The sequence below is a fragment of the Pongo pygmaeus genome, chromosome 2 (genome assembly GCF_028885625.2).
Source record: "Pongo pygmaeus isolate AG05252 chromosome 2, NHGRI_mPonPyg2-v2.0_pri, whole genome shotgun sequence".
Classification (NCBI taxonomy): domain Eukaryota; kingdom Metazoa; phylum Chordata; class Mammalia; order Primates; family Hominidae; genus Pongo; species Pongo pygmaeus.
In genome coordinates, this window is record NC_085930.1 from 118068428 (window position 1) to 118090298 (window position 21871).

The 21871-nt window shown below is 36.3% G+C and overlaps 1 protein-coding gene across 19 annotated transcripts in view; it reads right to left on the reverse strand.

Annotated features, from left to right (window-relative positions):
* ARPP21 (cAMP regulated phosphoprotein 21) overlaps nucleotides 1–21871 on the reverse strand; it is a 157213-nt gene that overhangs the window by 109484 nt on the left and 25858 nt on the right. For 13 of the 19 annotated variants that reach the window (XM_054482510.1, XM_063662059.1, XM_054482509.2 and 10 more), the window contains exons 2-5: nucleotides 5963–6136; nucleotides 4048–4214; nucleotides 3039–3080; nucleotides 2169–2258 (exon numbers count right to left, since the gene is read on the reverse strand). In XM_054482510.1, the coding sequence (XP_054338485.1) occupies nucleotides 2169–2258; nucleotides 3039–3080; nucleotides 4048–4176 (261 nt within the window). In that variant the 5' untranslated portion in view covers nucleotides 4177–4214; nucleotides 5963–6136. Of the gene's footprint in view, nucleotides 1–95; nucleotides 1964–2168; nucleotides 2259–3038; nucleotides 3081–4047; nucleotides 4215–5010; nucleotides 5103–5962; nucleotides 6137–6221; nucleotides 6300–21871 lie in introns of those variants that run through there. The other 6 variants (XM_054482525.1, XM_054482524.1, XM_054482511.2 and 3 more) reach the window with 6 other exon arrangements.

Below are 21871 nucleotides of genomic sequence, written 5' to 3' on the forward strand. Positions count from 1 at the left end.
GCCATGTGTTGACAAATACTATACTCAGGAAAAAAAATATCTTTTCTATGCATATATATTACGGTGTTGAAAGAACACACAAAAGTGCTATAGAGTTGGTAAAAAACAATCTGTTATTTTTTAATATTTTTATTGATATGCTCAATAATAAAATACAAGTGTTAATAAATACATTGGTACAGGATAAGTTTATATCCAACAACAGTGAAAGAGTGATTCAAGTTGCAGTAATACACTGACAGGTAAAGAGTATAACATTAGAAAAGCAAAATTATTTTAACTTAAGGACAGACTGAACCATCAGGTATGGGTCTGAGATCAAGTAATACAGGTAGCAAGAGTTTTTCCCACACTGGAAAATGAAGGCAGTTTTCCAAATACTGTGAATTTACAAACATTGGGGAAGCGATACAATCCATATACTGTATACATCTGCCAGTGTTCTCTGGGATTCAGTCCGCACATTTTGTAAGTGCCGGTGGTACCTAATGAAGGCATTGCATATAAACTCAAAAGTCTGTTTCTTTATTCTCTAAAAAGGTAGCACAGCCACTTGTTTATATGTGTGTCTGGATGTTTTCTATCAGCCCCCTGCTCCCACCACTCCTCAGCCAATCCAAAGAGAGGCTTGCAGGCTCTCATTCTCTCCTACAAAGCTAGTCTTGGTTTCTGAGCTTGGAACCAGCAGGAACAAAGCACCATTTACACCTTATTTCTCTGCACCAATTGTATGGAGACAACTAGACTTAGGTCCAGAGTGGGCACTATGATACAGTTGATCCCTTAAAAAATTTCCTCCTGGTACCTTGTCAAATGGGACAAAAAGCAGATTAAGTCTATAAAGGCTGTCCTTCTCTGCCTGGCATTAGGAGTGGGGGACAACTGGGGCATTACTTCTCCCAGGGTCTGTCATTCTGCAGAGTTAACATATATTGTGTGCAGTACATTACAAGCCATCAATCAACATTTAATAATATAAGCCATGATATTCACATTATTCTCCCTTTTCAATCTCCATTAAAAATAGAAGCACAAATGAAATGCTGAAGGAAAGCCACACATTTCTCAGAGCCCAAGTAAAATAAAGCATGTATACGAAACATAAGTAATGGCCACTGAAAGATAGCCTGTCCATGCCTTATGACATGAGTGGCATGTTAAGAAAATGATGCTAGAAAAAAAACACTCTCTTAGGACAAATTCTATTAGGAATTTATTTTTGGTCCTTTTAAAGAAAGTGCTCTCAATGCTCTCTGTTTCCATGAGGGGAATTCAGAGTATTTCAATTAAAGTAAGAAGAAAAAAGTAAAACCAAACCAAACAAAAATAATGATATCTTAATCAACTTTCCCTCCCCTGGGCTCAGGTAAACCATTTTACTTTTTTCTTGACTGCAACCAGCCTCTGATAAAATAAGTACAATTTCAGCAGCAAGACCATTTTTTATAAAAGCTAATATGATGCCTAAAAGGCAAACAAAAATAAGTATGATGTGAAGTTTCCCATTTTGTCATGAAATAATTTTGTTGAAATTTAAATTTTTATAACCTACTAATCTTGCTGTAAGGAGCAAAAATAAGGGTAAAAATATGCAGTGATATATTAATAATATTAACTTAAAGTCACCATCAGCTCAGATTCATTTCTGGACAACTTTTGCAGTATTGAGAAATCTCCACCAAAGGCCATAAAAGTATTTCTCCAAAGTTCAATGCACCTTATTCACTATTTCCTAAGTTTCATATGAACCAGCAATTGTGTTTCTTATAGGCAAGTGCATTTTGGGGAGCTGAGAGGTAAGACATCTCCAACAAGGAAGGAGAGAGGATACTTGGGATTATATTTGGTTCAGCCTTATCAAAAGAGAGCCTTTGAGGAAATTCAGCACTACTGTGCCTACTTTTTATTTAACTTTAAATCTAAATTCTTTTGAATTCCTTTCCATTTGCAGTTTTCAGAGAGTCTGGAAAAAAACAAATGTAATACTCTGTGACAAACCATTGAACTATTTTAGAACGTTGCATAAGCAGGGGATGAAGCCAAAAAATGAATTATTTTCTTCAATTATATTTTTCTCCCCCAAAACACTGTTTAACACCAAATTAAGAGTCATGCACACAAAGGTGGATCCCATTCATGCAATTAATGATAATGGCAAGGGGATATACCTGATCCTGAAGACTTTCACCTCCTGGTCTGGCAGAAGATTCCTCACAGACAGCAAGACTGCGAGTCAGTTTACCTTTTCCTGCTCCTGACTAGGAGGGGGGAAAGAAAAGGGAAGGAAAGGAAAATAAAGAAAACAAACAGGAAACATTCTCAGACTGCCAAATCATCTCCACATTTACATAACTTCCCCAAATGAGATTTTTAAAACCAAACTTCAAGTCTGCCAATCAGTACTGTCTACACTGGCTCAAAGCATCATACCTTTGTATTGTTGGGGATGGAAGTAAAGAAGAATGTGAATAGATAAATTTTAAAAAATACTTTTAGTAAATTGTGTGCATCACATTGGGAACATATGAAGAATGAATTGCTGTCATTTCATGAAAATATCAGGAGGAAAAATTGATAAAATTAATTTTTACTAAAACTAAGTTTGCAGGAGATTTGACTGAGAAGGTGGTTAAAAGGATGAAGAGTGTGTACTAAACAGTAGTATCTGTTTACTTCAAGGCAGAAATCAAGTAGTGAGAATAAAACATCTACTCTAAATTTTATTTAAAATAAAAACAAAACAAGTGGTCATTTGTTTTGTAAAGTACTGTCAAGTCTCTAAGTGTGAACACAGGCTCAAATACACACATTTGCAGCTATTTGAACACTAAATCCTCTAATTAAAAAATATGCAGTGCCAGAAAGTAAGACATGCATAAACACAACCCCATCAAAAACAGCCAGCACCAGTACAACCGAGATCCCCCACAATAACTGGACACAATCATCTGAAATGCTGGCAAATCCTTTAACTCTGATATAAAATATGTAATTTATACCCATGATATCAGGTCTACCTAGAATGTTAAGAACCCTACCTTGGATTTTCTTCTTTCTTGATTCTGAGCCTCCAGCCGCCTCTGTATGTTAGAAAGAAAATAAAACAAAATAAAATAAAACAAACAAAAACGAACAGTAAATCAACAACCAAGAGAGAGAGAAAGAAAGAGAGAAAAATGTCACTACCGGCTACAGTAGAGAAGTCAATAATAATAGCAACAGAGAACATCACAACCATTAGGGAGGACTCCTCCTTCCCTAGCTTTAAAAAACTTTTGACTCACTTTTAGCTCTTTTCTCTTTATAGCAACTATTAGAAAGGGGACAAGGAAAAGCCAGCTTTGAAGTCTTTTGGCCATCATGCAGTTATCTGCCTTTGTTAACTGTTGGTATATAAAGAGTTAACACTTCTGTAGTTTAGTTAAAAGAAAATCAATACTTACAAGCTATTTGTAAGTGCAGTTTGCTTTCCTTCTACCAAATCTCTTTCCCTTGTAAATCATGATATGTTTCACAACACTTTTTCATTTCCTTTAATCACTCCCAGTCTTTTTTCCTCCTTCAAGTACTGCCTCTTTGGCTGGGAATTCTAAGGTTTAGCTTGTTTGCTAATAAGATTTGAGCCTTAGCATGCCCATGAAAGTCAAAGGAACACCTGCCTTTGATTTTTCTTAGTTTACCATGAATTGAGTCTTCATCTTTCCACAGAATAGCAAATTCATTTTTAAAACTCAGCTAGTCTAAAGCTGCCTTGGGAGAAGCCCTCTATGTACACCTTGAGGTGTTCTGGAAATTGGTAAGGGGATGCTGTGTGCAAATTCAGAAAACAAATACTTTCCTATGACTTTTTTCCCCACAAAACACATTTTAGAGCATGGTTGGGTTAGGACAAAAAGTGACAAAAATTGAAAAAGTAGGAGACTAGCATTTCCTAATGATATAACTAGTGAAACTCTTTAAAAAATAAATCTTTAAAGTATTCTGAAAATAAAAGAAGGGAGTTGCACACAGTTGTATGAGAGTCAGGGTCTCTTCATGCTCACTCACCTGCAGTTCCAGTTTCTCCTCTTCATCCAGACTTTCTGATTTAACAATGCCGTTCTCTGGAGTGGCCGTCTCCTGCTCAGTCCCTCCTTCCTCTGCTATTGCCTGATTCAGGTCTCCTTGCTCAGACATTCTCCCAGATGCAAATTAAAATAACAAGATTTTATGCCCTAGAAGGTTAAGATATCAGAAAATAAAGTCAGTGCAAGGTAGTTACTATCATTCTTTAGAGATTTCATTTCTCCTTTCATATTCAAATCCAAATGAGCAATTTTGAGAATTTTATACAAAAGGGGGAAAAAACAAGATGAAATCAAGTACCCAAGGCATGCACAAGAGGCAGATGCAGTTGTCCCATCCACACCCCCTTTACACACACTTGTGAATACACCTTGCCATCAAAATGGGTCAACAAATCTTAGAGACACATAACTCCCACACAACTACCAGTTCCCCACTCTCCACTACAGAGCAGAAGAAGCAACAAAGGAGGATATTTCTCCAACTTTTGAACAAATGACCCTCGACTTCTGACTCAAGATGTAGCATTGATGTTCTGTAGCATCTCTAAGATGACAGAAAAATTATTTGCAGGTTCCAAACATAGACATGCTTCCCTAGGTATAAGGAATACGGTAGTCTGCAATGTCAAAAAAAACTATTGAAAAGGTAATAATTCAGCATAAATATGGTATCTAATTTTGGCAATAAACCTTTGAGGGTCAACATTTCCAGGCTTTGAACTGACAGCTACATTATTAAAAACATAAGCCCTCTCCCAAGCTCCCAGTCTCCCAAGCTCCTGTCAGTTGCTGGTGCGACAAGATCCTGTGGAAGGAAGTCTTTGGCAGGCAGCTCTAGTGAAGCTATCCCAACTAAATGCTACTTCTCCAGGCTCACAATAGTCTACAGACACTGGAAATGGCTTTTCAGAGTTAAAATCTGTTATTATTTTTTTCTCCCTACCTTTATAATACCCCTGACACTTCCCCTTCTGATGTGTTGTCAAATGAGGCTCATGAATAATTTAGCATTTACTTCCTCCTCACTTTTTTAAGCTGTGAGAAAAATAGAAAGAAAAAAAAAGAAAGAGAAGGAGGGAGGAGGAGGAGGAAGGAAGAGGAGGAGAGAGAGAAGAAGAAAGAAAAAAGAAAGAAGAAGGAGAAGGAGAGAGAGGCGCTGTAGCTTAGAGAGTTAGTTCTTTTACAAAAAAATCCCAAGCGATGACTGTCCCATTCCCAGTCATTACAATGGTAATTATTACTAGACAAATAAGAGTTTTAATATGTTTCTTTGAGAGTATTCAATTACCATTTACTAATTCAGTAACTTTATTTCCAACTGAAAATAGGAAGCATGAGAAAAATCTAAACCACAGAAATTTTGCTAAAATCTACCATGACAAAACAGATGGTATCTAATGATATCTTTAAAATACACAGGCTTATTCAGCAAAGGATTGTGGGAATGTAAAAGGAAGTTTTCTAACAGGATTGTAGTTTGAGTCTGTAAAGTGACTAGTAAGCAATGCATTCAGGTTTTGGGAGGTTTTAGGATATTTCATCCAGTGCATTCTGACGGATTTCTTATATTTCAGTGACACTCAGTATGCGTGGTTAACAAAATAAAAAGTTCCATTTTCCACTGGCAAACAGCTTGTTTCTCAGTGCATTGGATAGGGGACTTCTGTTGCCCTAACTCATTTTTTAGAGTATTTAAGTAAAAAACAGAACATGACCAGATTTAAAATGGAGTGAACAAATTGAGCTCTAATTCTCCAAACTACAAGCCAAATGAGTCTCTGCTACAGATCCTGTCATGGTTACATTCAGTGAACTGCTGGATGCAAGCAGGCACATTTATATAATAATAAATCTAAAATGCAGATGAGATGACAGCCAGACAACAAGACCTTTACCTTTGGTGCAGAATTCCTGCTGTAGGTCTTGGCGACTTACTAGCGGCTTCTGTCGTTCTACGCCAGGAAAATCCACACAAGTGATCAGAGACAACTGGAGTCCCATGTCCCCATTAACAGTTCGGAATGCCCATCTCCATGCGATTCCCTTACACAGTGTGACACATCGTCAACCTGAAAAAAGATGAAAAGTAAATAATAATAATTGCAATAATCATGGTAGGGTGAAGGATGAAATAAATAAGACGGGGTTTCTAACACTAATGACCAGCTTCCAGCAAATCACGTTCACAGCTTGATCCAGCTCCACCTGTCTCAAGCTGCCTGCTTCTTCTCTAATGAAGGCTACAGCCGGCTGTTCAAGTCAGAACGGCACCCACGCAAGGAGCTAAAATTAACAATTGCATTATGCACCGAAGATTACTCACTTCAATTTTAACCTTTTTTAGTGAAATCTCGCACTTTGTATTAAAAAAAAAAAAAAAAAAACAAGCTTGTGTGTTTGCCTCAATGAGAATCAGGATCACCTGTGAGCAAAAGTCTTGCCTCTTTTTCTAACCAAAGCCTTTGTCTTAATTATAGATTATATTATACATTTTAATGCTGTTTATGTGATTTCTCTCTTTATGAAAGCTACCTGAATAAAGTGTACTGAAAGGTTTTGATTTAATGAAACATTCTCTATAAAAGTTAAAAAAAAAAAAGAAAACTTATAATGGCATGGCTGAGAAAGCTCTTTTCTCTCTACTTATAGTTGGGGAAGAATAATTCCTAATATTCTTGTTGCAGGGTGAACACAATCTATCCATAGCCCTCCCTCCCCATTGGGATTGCCACTGCCAGCTGGGCATTCTGTTTGACAGCAAAGAAACACTGACAGAGGGATTCAACAGATTTGCAAACTTCAAGCCTGTTGAAAACAATCCACGCTATAATGTGCACTTTCTCTTTCTCACAACTCCTACAGGAGCAGCGGCAAAGACAGCTTGAATGCAAACACAGAGACGGGCTCCTAATAATATTTGCCCAAATCAGGCTGCATCTCTTCCTTTTCCCTATAACGCTATTCTGGTGCACAACGGCTAAATCCAACAGCATGCACACCTCTTCCAACATATACCTGTCTATGAAAACACTAAATGCATCCTAGATACGTAGTTTGAAAGCTAGAAACCCTCTCTCCCTCCTCCTTGCTACCCTCTTCTCCCAAGTTTAAATGAGCACAGCTGGTTCCTTACAGGATTTTACTGTGGCTATATTAATAACATATTGGGTTACAAAGCCATTTGTTGTGCAAGGGGAAAACAACTGTTGAAAATGCAATCACTAGTACAGTCAATAGTTTCTGGATTTATTCATGTTTTATGAAGATGGATGATTAGACTTTAAACTACGTTTCTTTCATTTTTGGAAATTATATGGCTTTTGAGAGCTAGACATGCATTTAGGAAAAAACTGGATTGCTAATCAATAGTAATTTTAATTTTTCAATTTTGATCAGTTTCACCATAGCTACTATAACTAATACTCAATATTAAATAGAAATCGTCGTGTCTTAAAAATTAGAATCTATTTAACTAAGAAGCCCATTATCTAATATGTCTTAGCATAAATGTCAGTGATGGTTACAAAATGCATTCTGGATTCTGTTGTACTTTTTCCAAGTTGAATGAAGTTCTCAAGGATCACGGCAACTCTTTTGATTTCTCTTTAAGACCCTCATATTTGTACAGTTCACTCAGCAGGTGAACAGCAATGTAATTTCCAAAACTAAGTCTTAGATGCATTATTCCAGCCTCAGTAGGAGGATGCAAGATATAATTCTTTCCAGGAAGAGAGAAAGAACAAACTGATATTCACATAACTAACTCAAAGCGGGGACAGCCTGGATATATGTGTGTGCGTAATTACCAGGACACGTTTTGAAATAGCACCGAGCTCTAAAGTCAGCGAGGTATTATTCTTGCATGCCTGAATCATAAAGTCATCATCTACCAAGATAAAAGAGAAAATGGGCATATGGGAATGAGGAGAGAGGAACATATGGATCACAAATATTTTTGTAACTGATTAAAATTGTTCTCTTTGCTGAGAAAGCAGTGCCAGGAAATCAACCCTACTTCAGCTTTCTGTTCACCAAACTAACCGGACTCTTCCACTGCCATTTCATCTTGATCTGTTTCAATTTCTTTCATTTTTGCAAATAACCCAAACTATTTTTAACAAATATCTTTTCTTCAACATTTGGTTAATAAATATTCTGGCCAAATTTCAACTGTTACAGTTTGAAGGATGGAAGGAGAAAGAAGAGACTATATATAAATGCACAAAATAAAAGTTACTATAGTTTTTTTAGTGGAAATACTATTTTAAGCATAATTTTGTGGGTAGCATTTAGTGAAGGCTGTCAATAGTTTGCAAATTAAGCTACAGGAAATTAATCAACAATGCTGTAAACTATTTACCATGAAGAAAGCAAGTAAAATAATTGCTATGTCACTTTATAGTCATGCTGTTTCTTATTTCTTTAGCTTAGAGTTGAACACAGTAACAATTCATGTTGTGGAGATGAGGAAGAAAGGTAGAGAGAAGAAAGGCAAAATGCAAAGCACGAAATACGCTGTCTTTCATCATTACTATCAAAATAGATATGTCCTAAGTGTGTGTGTCTGTGTCTGTGTGTGTGTGTGTATTACACATATTAATCACTGTGCTACCAATTGGGAAAGAAAGGTCAGATTTGATTCAAATTTCAGCAATAATTTAGTTCACCAATGAAAGGGAAATTAAAGTTAAATTTTTATCAATAAGTTGGGAGTGTCACTGTATTAGTCACCTTCTTCACAATATTTATGCTAAAAATTAACATGAGAAGGACTAATATTAACTCAAATTAGCATGGGTACTTTATGATGAAACAGCACAGTCAAGATTCACTTATTGAAATTGAAATGTTTTGCCTATATGCACTGCTTCTTCTTTTTAAGCTGGGCATGGTTCTGTAAATGAAAATCACTTCTGTATTGGGGTGATGATTGATTTGTCAAATTGCCACATAAGATATATAAATATTGCAATACTATATAAGCCAAGCATATAACCCATTCTCAAAACAATTATTCTGTTAAAGTTTAAGAAAGATTTTGAACCTTTAAAATTAAGTTTAAAGCAAGTAAAAAAAAAAAAGTAATTGGGATGTAATCATTTCAAAAATAAGAGCAACAATGCCATGAATAGAACGCACATACTAATATCTTCAGCAAGTCTGAAATTTTCCCAAGGTGATCAAAAATATCAATGAGAAATTTTCACATTAATTACATGCCCAAAATGCAATCGTTCAGTAGTGTATGAGAAATATTCAACCAGGAGCTTTACCCTTTAATAAAACTCAACCTCATGTGCAGGCATTCTGTTAGATTCTTGAACCACCATGAAAATGCCAAAATTGCCAGAGAACCATTTTGTTGGAAGAACTGAGGGGGACATTTAAGGAAATAAATTTTCTGGTTAAGATTTTGGGGAATATAAATGTTTTAATGAATATCCTTGTTTAAGCTTTAATCTAAGAGCCTGACACTTTATAAACATGTAGAAGGTTATATATAGGATCTCACATTTTCTTTTTTAAGTGTGGTAACCTGGATCAAACATAACCAAGATCAACATTTAGCAGAATGCCAAAAGTGGAAGGAACTGATGCCAAAGCTGTGCACAGGAGTAGCACCATAATAATCATGAATGCCATTAAAACTAAGGAAAGTCTGTTGTCAATAAAAACATCTGAAGAAAGGCCTTGTGCCAGTGTTTTATTTCTTCACTTGTATAACAAGTCTTTACTGAGCTTCTACCATGAGCAAGAATGTTCTACAATGTGACATGTTATTCAGGTGAACTAACACAATCTCACATTTCAAAATCTTTTTTTCTTCCTGAATATAAATTAAAAAATAAGCAAATTAATATACACACCTACAGATCAAAGGCAGAAAATGATACTATAAGAGGGGAAATTGGAATTCTGCTTTACAAAATTTCCTCTGACATATTGATGACACACACATATATATATATATATATATATATATATATATATAGACTAGTTCTGTGGATGTAACATTCCATGGTTAGTACTTGACTCACACCAGTACCTACTAAATGCTATCATCATCATCATCATCATCATCTTCATCTTAGCAGTACCTGGTGACATACGTTGCTATTTATCTATCCAATGTGGACACGGCAAGAATAAAAAGGTTAGACAGAGAAAATGCAATGTTCAGAGAACACCTGCACCTCCACCAGAATCAATGCATGTACAGCCAATGTGCTTTCACCAACAAAGGGTAACAGACATCATATTTCACTGAAAAAGACAACTCTATAATTTTTTTCCCAAAGCTTACCCTGGATATGGTCCTGGAATAATGCAAACATCAGGATGTCAATAATCTGAATGAGAGAGCTGGATGGAATGCAGTAGCTGATGGGCAGCCTTGTCACAAGACTGGCCCAGTTTGTGCATATTTCTGCTACAGATAAGGAGGGTTTTTTTGACCAAAATCAATCTCAGAGAGGAAGAAGCCAAAGGCTCTGCTTCCATGTTAGAAAATAAGCCAAGAATCTGACAGCATCAAGGTTAGTTTTAGTTTTAGTGTGTGACCATTGAGACCAGTCCAAAGATTTTTAAATGACCTAAAATTCCATAACCCATGCAGGCAAATCGCCACCTTACATTTCCAACATCATTCTATTAAGTGTCTGGCATAATTTATCCACATGCAAGGTAGTGTCATCAACCTCCAGCATGATGCAAACTTTAAAAAAAATGCAAATACCCAGAAAACCACAGAGCTGCAAAGAAGCTTGAAATTAGTTAGTTTAATTGACATTAAATTCAATGATTTGGACAAGATCTAGAACCAGACTTATCTACAAGCAGAGTTGGTTCAGGAAACATAATCATTTTGACCAGATGTCAGAGATCTTTTCAATAACCTGTGTTCCTCTAGTGATGGTTCTATTAGAAATATAGGGCAAGTTTACCTAATCTGTGCAATTAATTCCCAGTATGTCACAAGAGAGACCCACACATTGTTTTTCACAGGACCACTATCTTTTCTTCCTGTGAACGAGCCTACAAATACTGCACAGAAATGTCCTGAGCATATCATCTGATGATGGTATGTGTGTCTCTTTCTTGGTTTTATCCCCCAAATCACATGGACACATTTGGGTTTCTAAATATTATGCTCAGCTTCTCCTTTTGAAAATCCTTAAGGTCCATTTGTCATAGCTATCAGAATGCCATAAAGTTGTCTGAGATCTATCTGCCCAATTTCCTCCTTCCACACCTAGAACTCATAGTGCCCATCTTTCCAAAAGCCACATAGAAATCACATGCCTGCATTATTCCCAGATAAAGTATACCCAGATTTTGTAGGTAGGCATCATAACTTTTTAATGTGGAAGAATTAATTATAATCCATACTGGTGCTGAAACATGGGTAGCATTTCAAAAAGACTGTCTCCTTAATCTCCAAGCAAAAAGCCAGGATCTCAGACTTGAGCAATAGCCTCATCATTCCTTGTGTAGCTGAAACAAATTTCCCAGGTACTTAAATAATACAGTTGGGATCTTGTGGATAATGATACCATATAACTTTTCTAAGACAAAAATGTTCTTAATCTCAGTGAGTTACACACTTATCCTAGATATTTCTCTCAGTATCACTGTTCTATGATCTCCTATATCAAGCAGTACTATTTCAGGGATAAGAACCTGAAATGATCCTCTGAAATGATACTCTTGTTTGGGCATTATTAATCTAACTGGTACTGGAAATTCTGCATTCTACATCCAGTTCAATTCAATTCAATAAAATATTTAAAAGTTTCTTCTTTATCTGGACGTCAAGAAAACAATTCATTATTTATTTTCAGTTATTTCTATTGGAGACACTCTCTAATGGAACAAGAATTTTTCATAAAGTGCATATCTTCAATTCTGGTTTAAAGGGTTCAAAAACATAAAATTCAACACAAAGAAAAAAGGCATTTTTTAATAAATGGGGGAGAAATACTAATTTTAATAGTAATCATTATATCTGACATGAACTCTTTTCTTCTTCATTCCTACACGATGTGAAAGAAGCATCTGTCATTTCAAAAACAATGAAATAACAAATGTGATGCAGTTAGAGGTGCCAAAATGGGAGCTAAATGTTTGAGTTATTAAAACTTTTCTCAAAGAAAGTAAAAAGGAAGAGACATTTAGGTAAAATGAATAAAAGCAAATAAAAATTGCTAAGTTGTTATTTTGTCTGATTTTTTAAATGTCCATAAAATCCATGTTTACTCCTATATATACATTAGGGAAAATAAGATGTTTCCATTGCTATGACATCTTTGTTTTATGTCAATACTTTGTATTTGCTACCATAAATGACTATTTCATGCCTTAATATTGCCTTTTCAGATTTATTATTACCAAAATCGTCACTCCCAAACCTTTTAAAAAGGAATCAACATAGAAGTTTAAATTGCCCATCTATGACCTCAGCTCCCTCCCTAACAGCAAAATGAATGAAAAGATTTTCTTTCTAAGGGCGCAAAAGAATGAAAGGGGGCAAGTCCCCAAAATTAAAAGGCAAAATGTGAGCATAAAGGATCTGTGATCACAGAAGCTATGGTCACAGGAGGTGTACTACACTTCTAAAAGGGAGGGAGAGAGGGCAGAGAGAGATTAGCAGAAATGGATGTATGCTGCCATCCTAAGTATAGCTTGTGGAATTTCAGAAGACACAGGAACAAAGGGAGTTTCCAGTTATATAGGGCAGCTCTGAGCTATAGTTTTGTGTTAACATCTTAATAGCATTCTCTTTCTACAAGATTCAACAACCACACCAATGAAACAACTACCTTTTATTGAATACTACAGGGGTACTTTTTGACTGAGTTTTCTACATAGATTATTACATCTACTAATAATTCTACATAGATCATTACATATATCATTACAACTACCTTTTACTGAGTACTACAGGGGTAATTTTTGACTGAATTTTCTACACAGATTATTACATCTTATCCTCACATCAAACACATCTATTCATTGCTAGCCTACAGCAGGGAAGACATCAAGCTGTCTACCTGTCCTATCTCTTTAGTGTTAAGTTGGCTGGCTGATGGCTCGTTCAATCACTGGATTCCCCAGGTCTCAGAAAAAGCAGATGAATCATTCTTTAACAAAGCTCAAAATTTGAACCAAGTAGTAAAAAAGATTCTCTTCCCACAATCATGGGGATTTTTGCCTATTTTGTGTACCTCTATATTAACCCCAATACTAAGAATAGTGCCTGGCACATAGTGGGATTTGTTGACTCAGTGAATGAAAAGAGGCTTAAAGCCCTACCTGGATTCTAATCAGTAATGGCTATGTGACTTTGCTGTGTTTCTGCGTCCTCCACCTAAAGGCCAAGATATCTAATCATGCAAAGACCTATGAAAACTAATGTGGCAATAAACTTTTTTCTTAAACTAAACCAACAGCCACTAGAAGGTACCTGAAAGTAAAACCAGGACATGTTTCTGGAGGTTTGGATCTCATGAAGGCTTTGGTCTGGTTAAGCTCTGTGATAGTGGGCCTATCCATTCAAAGAGAGCTAGGCATATTTATTGATTTCCTACTGTGCAGAATATTTTGTGGCTTTCTGGATAGGATACTGGGGAAAGGAAAGAGATGGTGCTTGCTAGGAAGCAGCTATGAAACTAGTTATGGAAGTCCGCAGACAAAGGGATTTGAGAGCAAAGCAACTCAGAGGACTGAAGCATATAATATAAACATATATGACACTACTAACATTAAACTTAGGGTTTTCTCAATGCCTTCTTGAAAGCTAATTTTGAAAATCTATCTTAATGAAACTAAAGAATATAAGTAAGGTAAAACAGAGACAATGGAAAAATATATTCTCATTAAAGATAAAAGGAGAGTGCTGAACCTTTGAACTGATGATGCACATGTGGTTGAGTTTCTTCAGGCTCTTGGTGCTTTCTGAGTTTTTCTGAGAAAGTGATGGCATCATTAATTGCATGATTTGTCATAATTAAACTGGCCAAACATCTAGGCCTTGCTTATATTGCTAGGTGACAAAAAAACTAGATAAAGCAATGCCTTTCTCTCCTTTCTTCCACACTTGACTTCTTTCAGTATTGCATGAGGTTTCCTCTGAGTGCTTACTCTAACAGGGTCCTCATCAAAGTGTCATTTCTCCCCTTAGGAGGAAGTGCCACACAGTTCAGGGGCAATGGTGTTCCTATTACGAAGTGGAAGAGAATATATTCTCATCACATGTGCCTGCTCTGCCTCCTCTTAAATGCTGGGGTCTTTTGTTTTTTCTCCCTGTTTTGTTTCTTCCTTTCTCTACATTGCCCAATATAGTGCGACATAAAATTACATATTAACACCACTGAAAACAGTCATGAAAACAAAAAAGCGCTGTGTTGAGATCAACATATTTGCTAGAAAAAAATGTAAGTGTTCAAGAAATAATTCTTACTCTCCTCAGACTTTCTGAAAGTAAGTCAACTTGAAATATAAAATAATCCATTTGACATTGGCACTTATTTGGTAGCAACATTGTGTTGGAATTTTTCCTCACCACAGTTAAATATCTTTTGGTGTGTTGTTTAAATGGAAAATGAAAGAGAATAACAACAAAACTACCTGAGAATGGGTGTGAATGTACTGCAGGAAAAGGGTCCATGTTCAGGACCTCAAGTGCTGAAGAACGGGTTGCAGAAGTGTGTTTCATCTGATGTCTCTTTTCCTGGGAGACAAGGAAAGCAGCCAGGGGAGTGAAAGGAGCTATGTGCCTTTGGAGAGAGAACTTACAGAGACTCTGGTACAACAAATGTATGGCCTATGAAAATAAATATGCAAAAGAGTGTCTCAAAGCCTTTATTTCTAAGCCGTCAAGGATTTGACTTGTGTTTGGGGCAATGTTCCAGATGAAGAATGCCAGCACTAGACTCTAAGTTCCTTGGACAGAGAGGGCCCTCAGGCCAGTGTATCTTCCAACTGTTGTTTAGTGCAGAGCAGGAGCACTATCGATACCAGCTTGCTGAAAGGATAAATGAATACATTCCTGGGAGGAAAACATTTTCAGGAGCCTCACAACACATTGATAGAGCAGAATCTGCGTGTTTTTTTTTTTTCAATGTGTCCACAGCTTAGCCAGAAGGTACTTTCCCACTTAAACCATCTGAATTGGCGTGTGTTTGTTTGTGGCAGGCAACACTCAGGCTCTGGGTCCATCTGTGGCAACGCTGATTGGACTCCAGATGCCCTGCTTTGAAAATAACCAAAAGAGACCATGTGGTTGGTCATCTGTAAGACAAGGGCTGCAGTTTGAGTTTGGCCTATCTATCATCATTCAATGTGAGAATTACGATCACACAAGCATGCTCTACCTAAAAAGGCTGACAGGGCCCGATGATGTCAACCTCCTCGTACCCCCTGCCTGCTGTAAGACTGACTTTACCTGATATTCCTTTTTTTTTCCTTTTTAAACAAAACATTCTTGTTTGAAGGAGAAGTGAAAGAGTTGAACGTAACTACATTCAAGACTAAAAGCATTTTCAGGTTAACATCTGCATGATGGACTCTTACTTGGGTGTTCCCTGCACAAACCTGACAATAAGACCCTTCAATCCTAGCAAGCCAAAGTCAAAGAAAATGGGTGTTTGCTTTTTGTAATGTTCATATTTCAAAATATTTTATACTTTTCAATGATCTTATAAAAATAAATGCTGGTATAATCTCTGTGAATTATTAGAACCTGCTATCATTACCTGTTACTAAAGAAAGAGGAATAAGCAGATTCTCAAACCATACTGAATGAAGGAACTGGCAGAAACTATTGATATTTGGAAGAGACACAGTCAATCTGAACTTAGATGATGGCAGATGTTGGTATGTGGTCCCAGGGCTGAATGGTCCATTTAGTACTGAAGAAAAAGGGTTGAACTGTGCTCAGAAACTCCCTGGGGGGTCCTGATGATGAAGTTGAAAATTTGGGGATTTTATTCATGGATTCTACAATGCCTAAGCTAAGTGCCTGGAAGGGATAATTAGCTTTGTACATGGTTGTGATGGGCACACAAAATAGTCTTAAAGTGTACTTTACAGACGCTTCAATAGAAGAAAACTATTGGTGCACCTAGTGCAAATTGACACTTCAGAAAGGAAGATGTGAAGTTAACCCACCCTCTTGGGTGTCTGTAATGTGTAACCTTGCACTTGAAAAGAAAATGTGATGTGGCATTCCTATGACAAATGGAAAAATCTGATCCCTGAAATGGAGGCTGAAAATCTGGCATTACACAAAAGAATGGAAACATAAGAAAGTGTGGTTTTGAACGTGTAAAAGAGTGTACATCCCAACTATGGATGTGGAAATTGCCAGGGTAAAATTATCCAAAAAAGAATCAAATTTACAATTTGATATATCACATAAATGAACTATCTGTCAATCTTGTGTAATATGAAATACTCAGCTTCTGAGCTGTGGGCTTATTTGTGAAAACTTCAAGATTTTAAAGTAGATAAGAAAGGAGAAGCCAGTAGTTGCATTTGTAACATATAGCAAGGTACTTTCAGAAGTGGAATCTTTTTTTGTTGAGTAGTCTCCTTAATAAAGTCTAAGGCCTAATCTTTGGGAAAAATCTTATGTAGTGGGAGAAATTATTACCTTTCTTTACTCATAATGATAATTAGGAAGGAAAGAAGGAGGGAAGGAAGGAAGGAAGGAAAGAAGGAAGGAAGGAAAGAAGGAAGGAAAGAAAGAAGGAAGGAAAGAAAACCCAACTGTCAAAAACTCTCCTGCAAATATATGAAAGTAGAATATGAAATATTTGGAGGAATGTATTAATATGATGAAGGCTGCAGCAAAAATAAATATAAAACTGTGAAAACAAAATGGGTCATTTATTCTTTATTGCTAGCACCTAGCAGAGAGGACTGTTCATAATTATAGTTAAGTATTATATTAAGAATAGCATTTCCCCATATTTGATAAAGTCTGCTAAATAGAAAAATGTGTTCTATGCCTCAAAGATCACATATTTTCAGTGGAAAGAAGATATAAAGAAAGTAAAGAACACAATGAGATCTTGTTGCATCTCAAAACATGCACGATGACGAGAGAAGTAACTTGAATCCCCAAGTACCAAAGAAGTCTAGGCATATTTACATTAATGACTACTTTTAGTCAGTCTCACCAGGCATTATTAGTATCCTAATTTTAAATATTTGTGTGTGTGCATATATAATTTGTGTAATTTGAATCTTGGCAATTTGCAAATGTAAAAACGGCAGATCCCAGGTATCTAAAATCCTCTGTGGTTCAAAACTACCCTTATATCCTGGTAGACTCCGTTTTCAGTTCTGGGAGCACTAGCTCTCTGCTGGCAACTCTGTGGCCTCACCACTCATATGGGGCTTGGGCATACCCCCAGATGACAATTCCAGATTAGGCCATGATTGCTCTACACTTCAGAGACTCCAGCAGGAGCAAGGAGAAGATAGCATGCCAGCCAGTGGAATACACTGGCCATTTGCTCTACTGGCAATCCACTGGGCTCCCCAAGATGCCACACTTAAGGAGATGCTGCAAAACTGAAAAGAAATGCTGCCCATCCAAATACTAAAAATGCTCTGTTTTTTAGGTTTGCATTTTATTTTAATTTATTAAAAAATATACACTTCCAAAAATTTACACTTCTATATTTAGGAATACTCTTCCCCCAAAATGGATAAGAACAAAGTCAGAGATGATACTTTACAATGAATAGTAGCAAGAAATTTCTGAGGGAAGGACATTGTCAATTTCCTGAGAGGGAAGTTTGTGTTCTCACTTACTTTATGAGCAGCTTCTTCTTCTTCTTCTTCTTCTTCTTCTTCTTCTTCTCTCTTCTTTCTTCTTTCTTCTTCTTCTTTCTTCCTTCTTCTTCTTTCTTCCTTCTTCTTCTTCTTTCTTCCTTCTTCTTTCTTCTTCTTCTTCTTCTTCTTCTTCTTCTTCTTCTTCTTCTTCTTCTTCTTCAAGAATAAAAGTACTGCAGGTGATCTTCAAGACTTACTGACTTCCAAAGTGCAGTATTTTGGAGTGATACTGCATCAATACCATTGCAAAATTTCATTAAAATTAACTTGTCACGCATTATGATCCAATTTAAGACTAGATTACATTTCCTTTTAATTAACTAGAAGAACTCTTACCTGTCTTTTTCTCTTCTTTTAATCTAGCACCTCTCTCAAATATATTAAGAAGTGATCAAAGCTACAAATAGAGTCCAACTTCCAAGGGTCAACGCAAAAAGATTGCTGCTTCTTTGAGAAGAATCTGAAAGTGACTTATCCCTCTCTCATATAAGTTATTTTAAAATGAGGAATATTGTACTAAAACATCTAGTAGAATGCTTGGAATTCAATAATAACTTGATGAATTAGTTATTTAATGAATTAATACATAAATTTAACTAGTCATGAGATTATGACACCTAATCACAACGCAGAATGACTGTGGTTTCATTCTTAAATTAGTTCCCCATTATCATTATCACTGCCACAAATCACATTGCTAAATAAAACTAGTTTTACTATGATACAGTTTGAGATTTTGAATAAAAATTAAGTCAAATGTTAGTATAAATAGTATCAATTTAAAACAATTTAAATATACTTATTGGAGACTCACTCTGTGCCTGACAGTGTTTTGATTAAAGAATATAGGATAATACGACTAGCCCTTAAAGAGTCACATTTTAGAGTGGAGGAAGCTGAGTCGTAGATACATTAAGCATATCAAATATTTCACTCTAGGGGTGAGGCAGAGCCTACATTCTGACAGATTGGTTCTGGGACTTCAATTTTATCCATACACTTTTGAAATGAGTGAGGATAATAGTTACTATATGCCCAGCAATAAATACCAAAGGCATGCCATAGTGATGCCAGTGGCAATTCAGGTGGATAGAACCACAGGGGATAGTTGAGGTTGCATGTTTATTCTAACCTTTCCAAATCTCAAAAAAACTTGTTTACTTTTATATTCGGAAAAAGTAAACATAAAGACTGAGAAGAGATAGAAAATAATGAATTAATTTGGATGCCTGTTTGCAGTGTTAATCACACTGTAAAGCATGTTTGTGGTTGAAATATAATTACCCATTTAATCAAAAAATAGAAAAGTAAAGACAATGGAAAAATTGTTAATAAAGCTAAAATTAAGAAGTACATTTAATAAAATGTGCAATAAAAGGAATTTAGTCTATAAAAAGGTATGTTTGAAATTAATGTCAAAGACAAACTAAAATAAAAACCCTACACCTACACACAACCAAATAATTTAACAAAAATTTTAAAGTTAGTTGAATAATGCCAAAAGAATGTCAAGATTAATTAAATAGACATTTAAATTATCATAAAATATGTTTTGTGCTTGGAATAAATGTCAAAATCAAAACAACTCGAAATCACTAAAAACAAAGTTAAGAATAATTTTGCAATACGACTTGGGCTAAGGTTTCTTAAGAATTCAGGGATATTTTTGTGTGGAGCCACTGACTGGAATATTTTGTTCTAAGCTTGCTTCCCTCTACAAGAAACCAGTAAAAAAAATTCAGAAAAAAATAACAGTTTGTGGGAATACCCTATAACTCCATTTAAAGAAATTAAATTCCCTTCTGCTTGGTAGGTGTAGATTCAGGGAAGGGTGTATAAGTGACAACATCGGTATTCATTTGTATCATTCTCAGCATATACTATTTATTCATCTCCTTGACTGAGTATCCCCCAAGTAGGTTTGCCACTTTTAATCAGCTCCTACTTCCAACTACTAATCTTTGAACCGCAAGGTTGGAGTTGAGGTTCTGAGGATATTGGCACAGACCAGTTGAGCCATCATACAGTGAGCAATGATCTGGGTGTTTTAGAAACCACAACAATGCACACATTCTATCACGTTTCCTTTAAAAAACCATTAACGAGCAGGATACATTTTACTGCCTTCCACATATTGTGCATACACTAACTAAATACCTTGATGAGAACAAGCATTACAACGATGACTAGAGTACAGCCTGCCCTCTAGGAGACTCCAGGGGGAAGTTGTATTAACTCTACAAAATGGAATAGGGTTCATTAAGTAGCTCTTCATCTGCAGCTGTGCTTTTGAAAATGAGGATGGTTTCATGAACAAATGCAATATTTACACAGAGGATTCTTTTCTTGTTTCTCAAATACAGGAAATGACTAAATCCTGAATGTTTGATATAACCTCTTACCTCCAAATGAATGTTTTCACTGTACAAAACAACTCAGTGTTAAAGTCATTTGAAAAGACCTAATAACTACTGCAATGTAGAACTAGATACACGGATGTATGTGTGTGGTATCTAAGTACACATTTTGATTCTGCAGATATTTTTAGAGTGTCCATGTATAGCACTTTTCTCAGAACTTTCCACTTACTTTAAACTTTTACTTCAAAAACAAGCTCTCATAATTTCATGAGAGTTTTATGACCTTGTTATCATATTTAAAAAAGCTTAGGCCGTTTATGATCTTGTTATCATATTAAAAAAAAAGCTTAGGCCAAGGGCAATGATGTTGTCCTTTATATTTATCTACATAAAGGCCACATAAAACCTAGGACTCTGTTCTTCTTCTAGTCCTGTATTCTTTCCAAGTTGCTTTTGTGCATATGTAGACAGACATAAATATAAACCAAGACACACTCATATTAAACTCTTGTATTCTGAGTTAGGGTGGTCCACTCAGCTTTTAACTTTTAAAATCATTCCTTTAAGATCTGCAAACTCATTGGCCTCCAAAGGAGCGAAAAGTTTGTTTCTTTCAGTGACCCAAAATTTTTCATGTAATTTGAATGTTGGAGAAGTCTCACTTGAATTAGGATACACACACACAAAATAGCAGGTGGGCTAAGTCACTCAGAGTATGCAAGTGACACTCCTCTGAAGCCCCTCCCTGAATGCCAGATCAGGCCACATAGCAGCCTGGAGTCGGTTCCAGCTCAGAGAACAGAGCAGCAGCTGCTGGGAGTTGGCAGCAGCCCAAGTCTCAGCTGTATTCTTGGCCTTCTGCCTCCTCCAGGCACTTACCAGGGGCGCGTGACCAAGGAAACAGCTGAGCCCCCACCTCAAAGAGGAAACACAACCGCCACAGCCCCCTCCGCCACCTGCTCTGGAGCCAAACAACCAACAAATTCCTGCTCAATTCGAAGGGGTAAAGCGGACTGCTGATTCACTCCTAGGAATGCCCGGGCTGTTTCCACTGAGGATAGAGGCATAGCTTAACAGGAATGGGACGTCATCGTGAACGCTCTGGCAGAGCCACCTGGGGACTTGAAGTTGCAGGGTATCAGAAATGATAGAATAGCAGTTACCAGAGTCTAGGGATCGTGGGAGGGATGATGGAGAGAGTCTGGTCAACAGGTACAAAGTTACACTCAGGAGGAAAAAGTTCTGTTCTAGAAGTTGCTCTATAGGGTAACTATAGTTAACAATATTGTATTGCATATTTCCAAATAGCGAGAAGAAAGGATTTTTAATGTTCTCACCACAAAGAAATGGCAAATATTTGAGGTGATGGATATGCTAATTACTCTGATTCGATCATTACACAATGAATACATGTGTTGAAATACCACATTATACCCCATAAATATGTACGTGTCAATTAAAAACAAAATCAAACTTTAAAAAATAGTTTAGATGTTCAAGTCACAGGGTTCTATTAAGATTTCAAACATTGCTTTAGATATTGTCTGCAAGATTTTTTGAAGATACTCCTTTCTTAAACAGAAATTTTGATTTTTGTTTTAT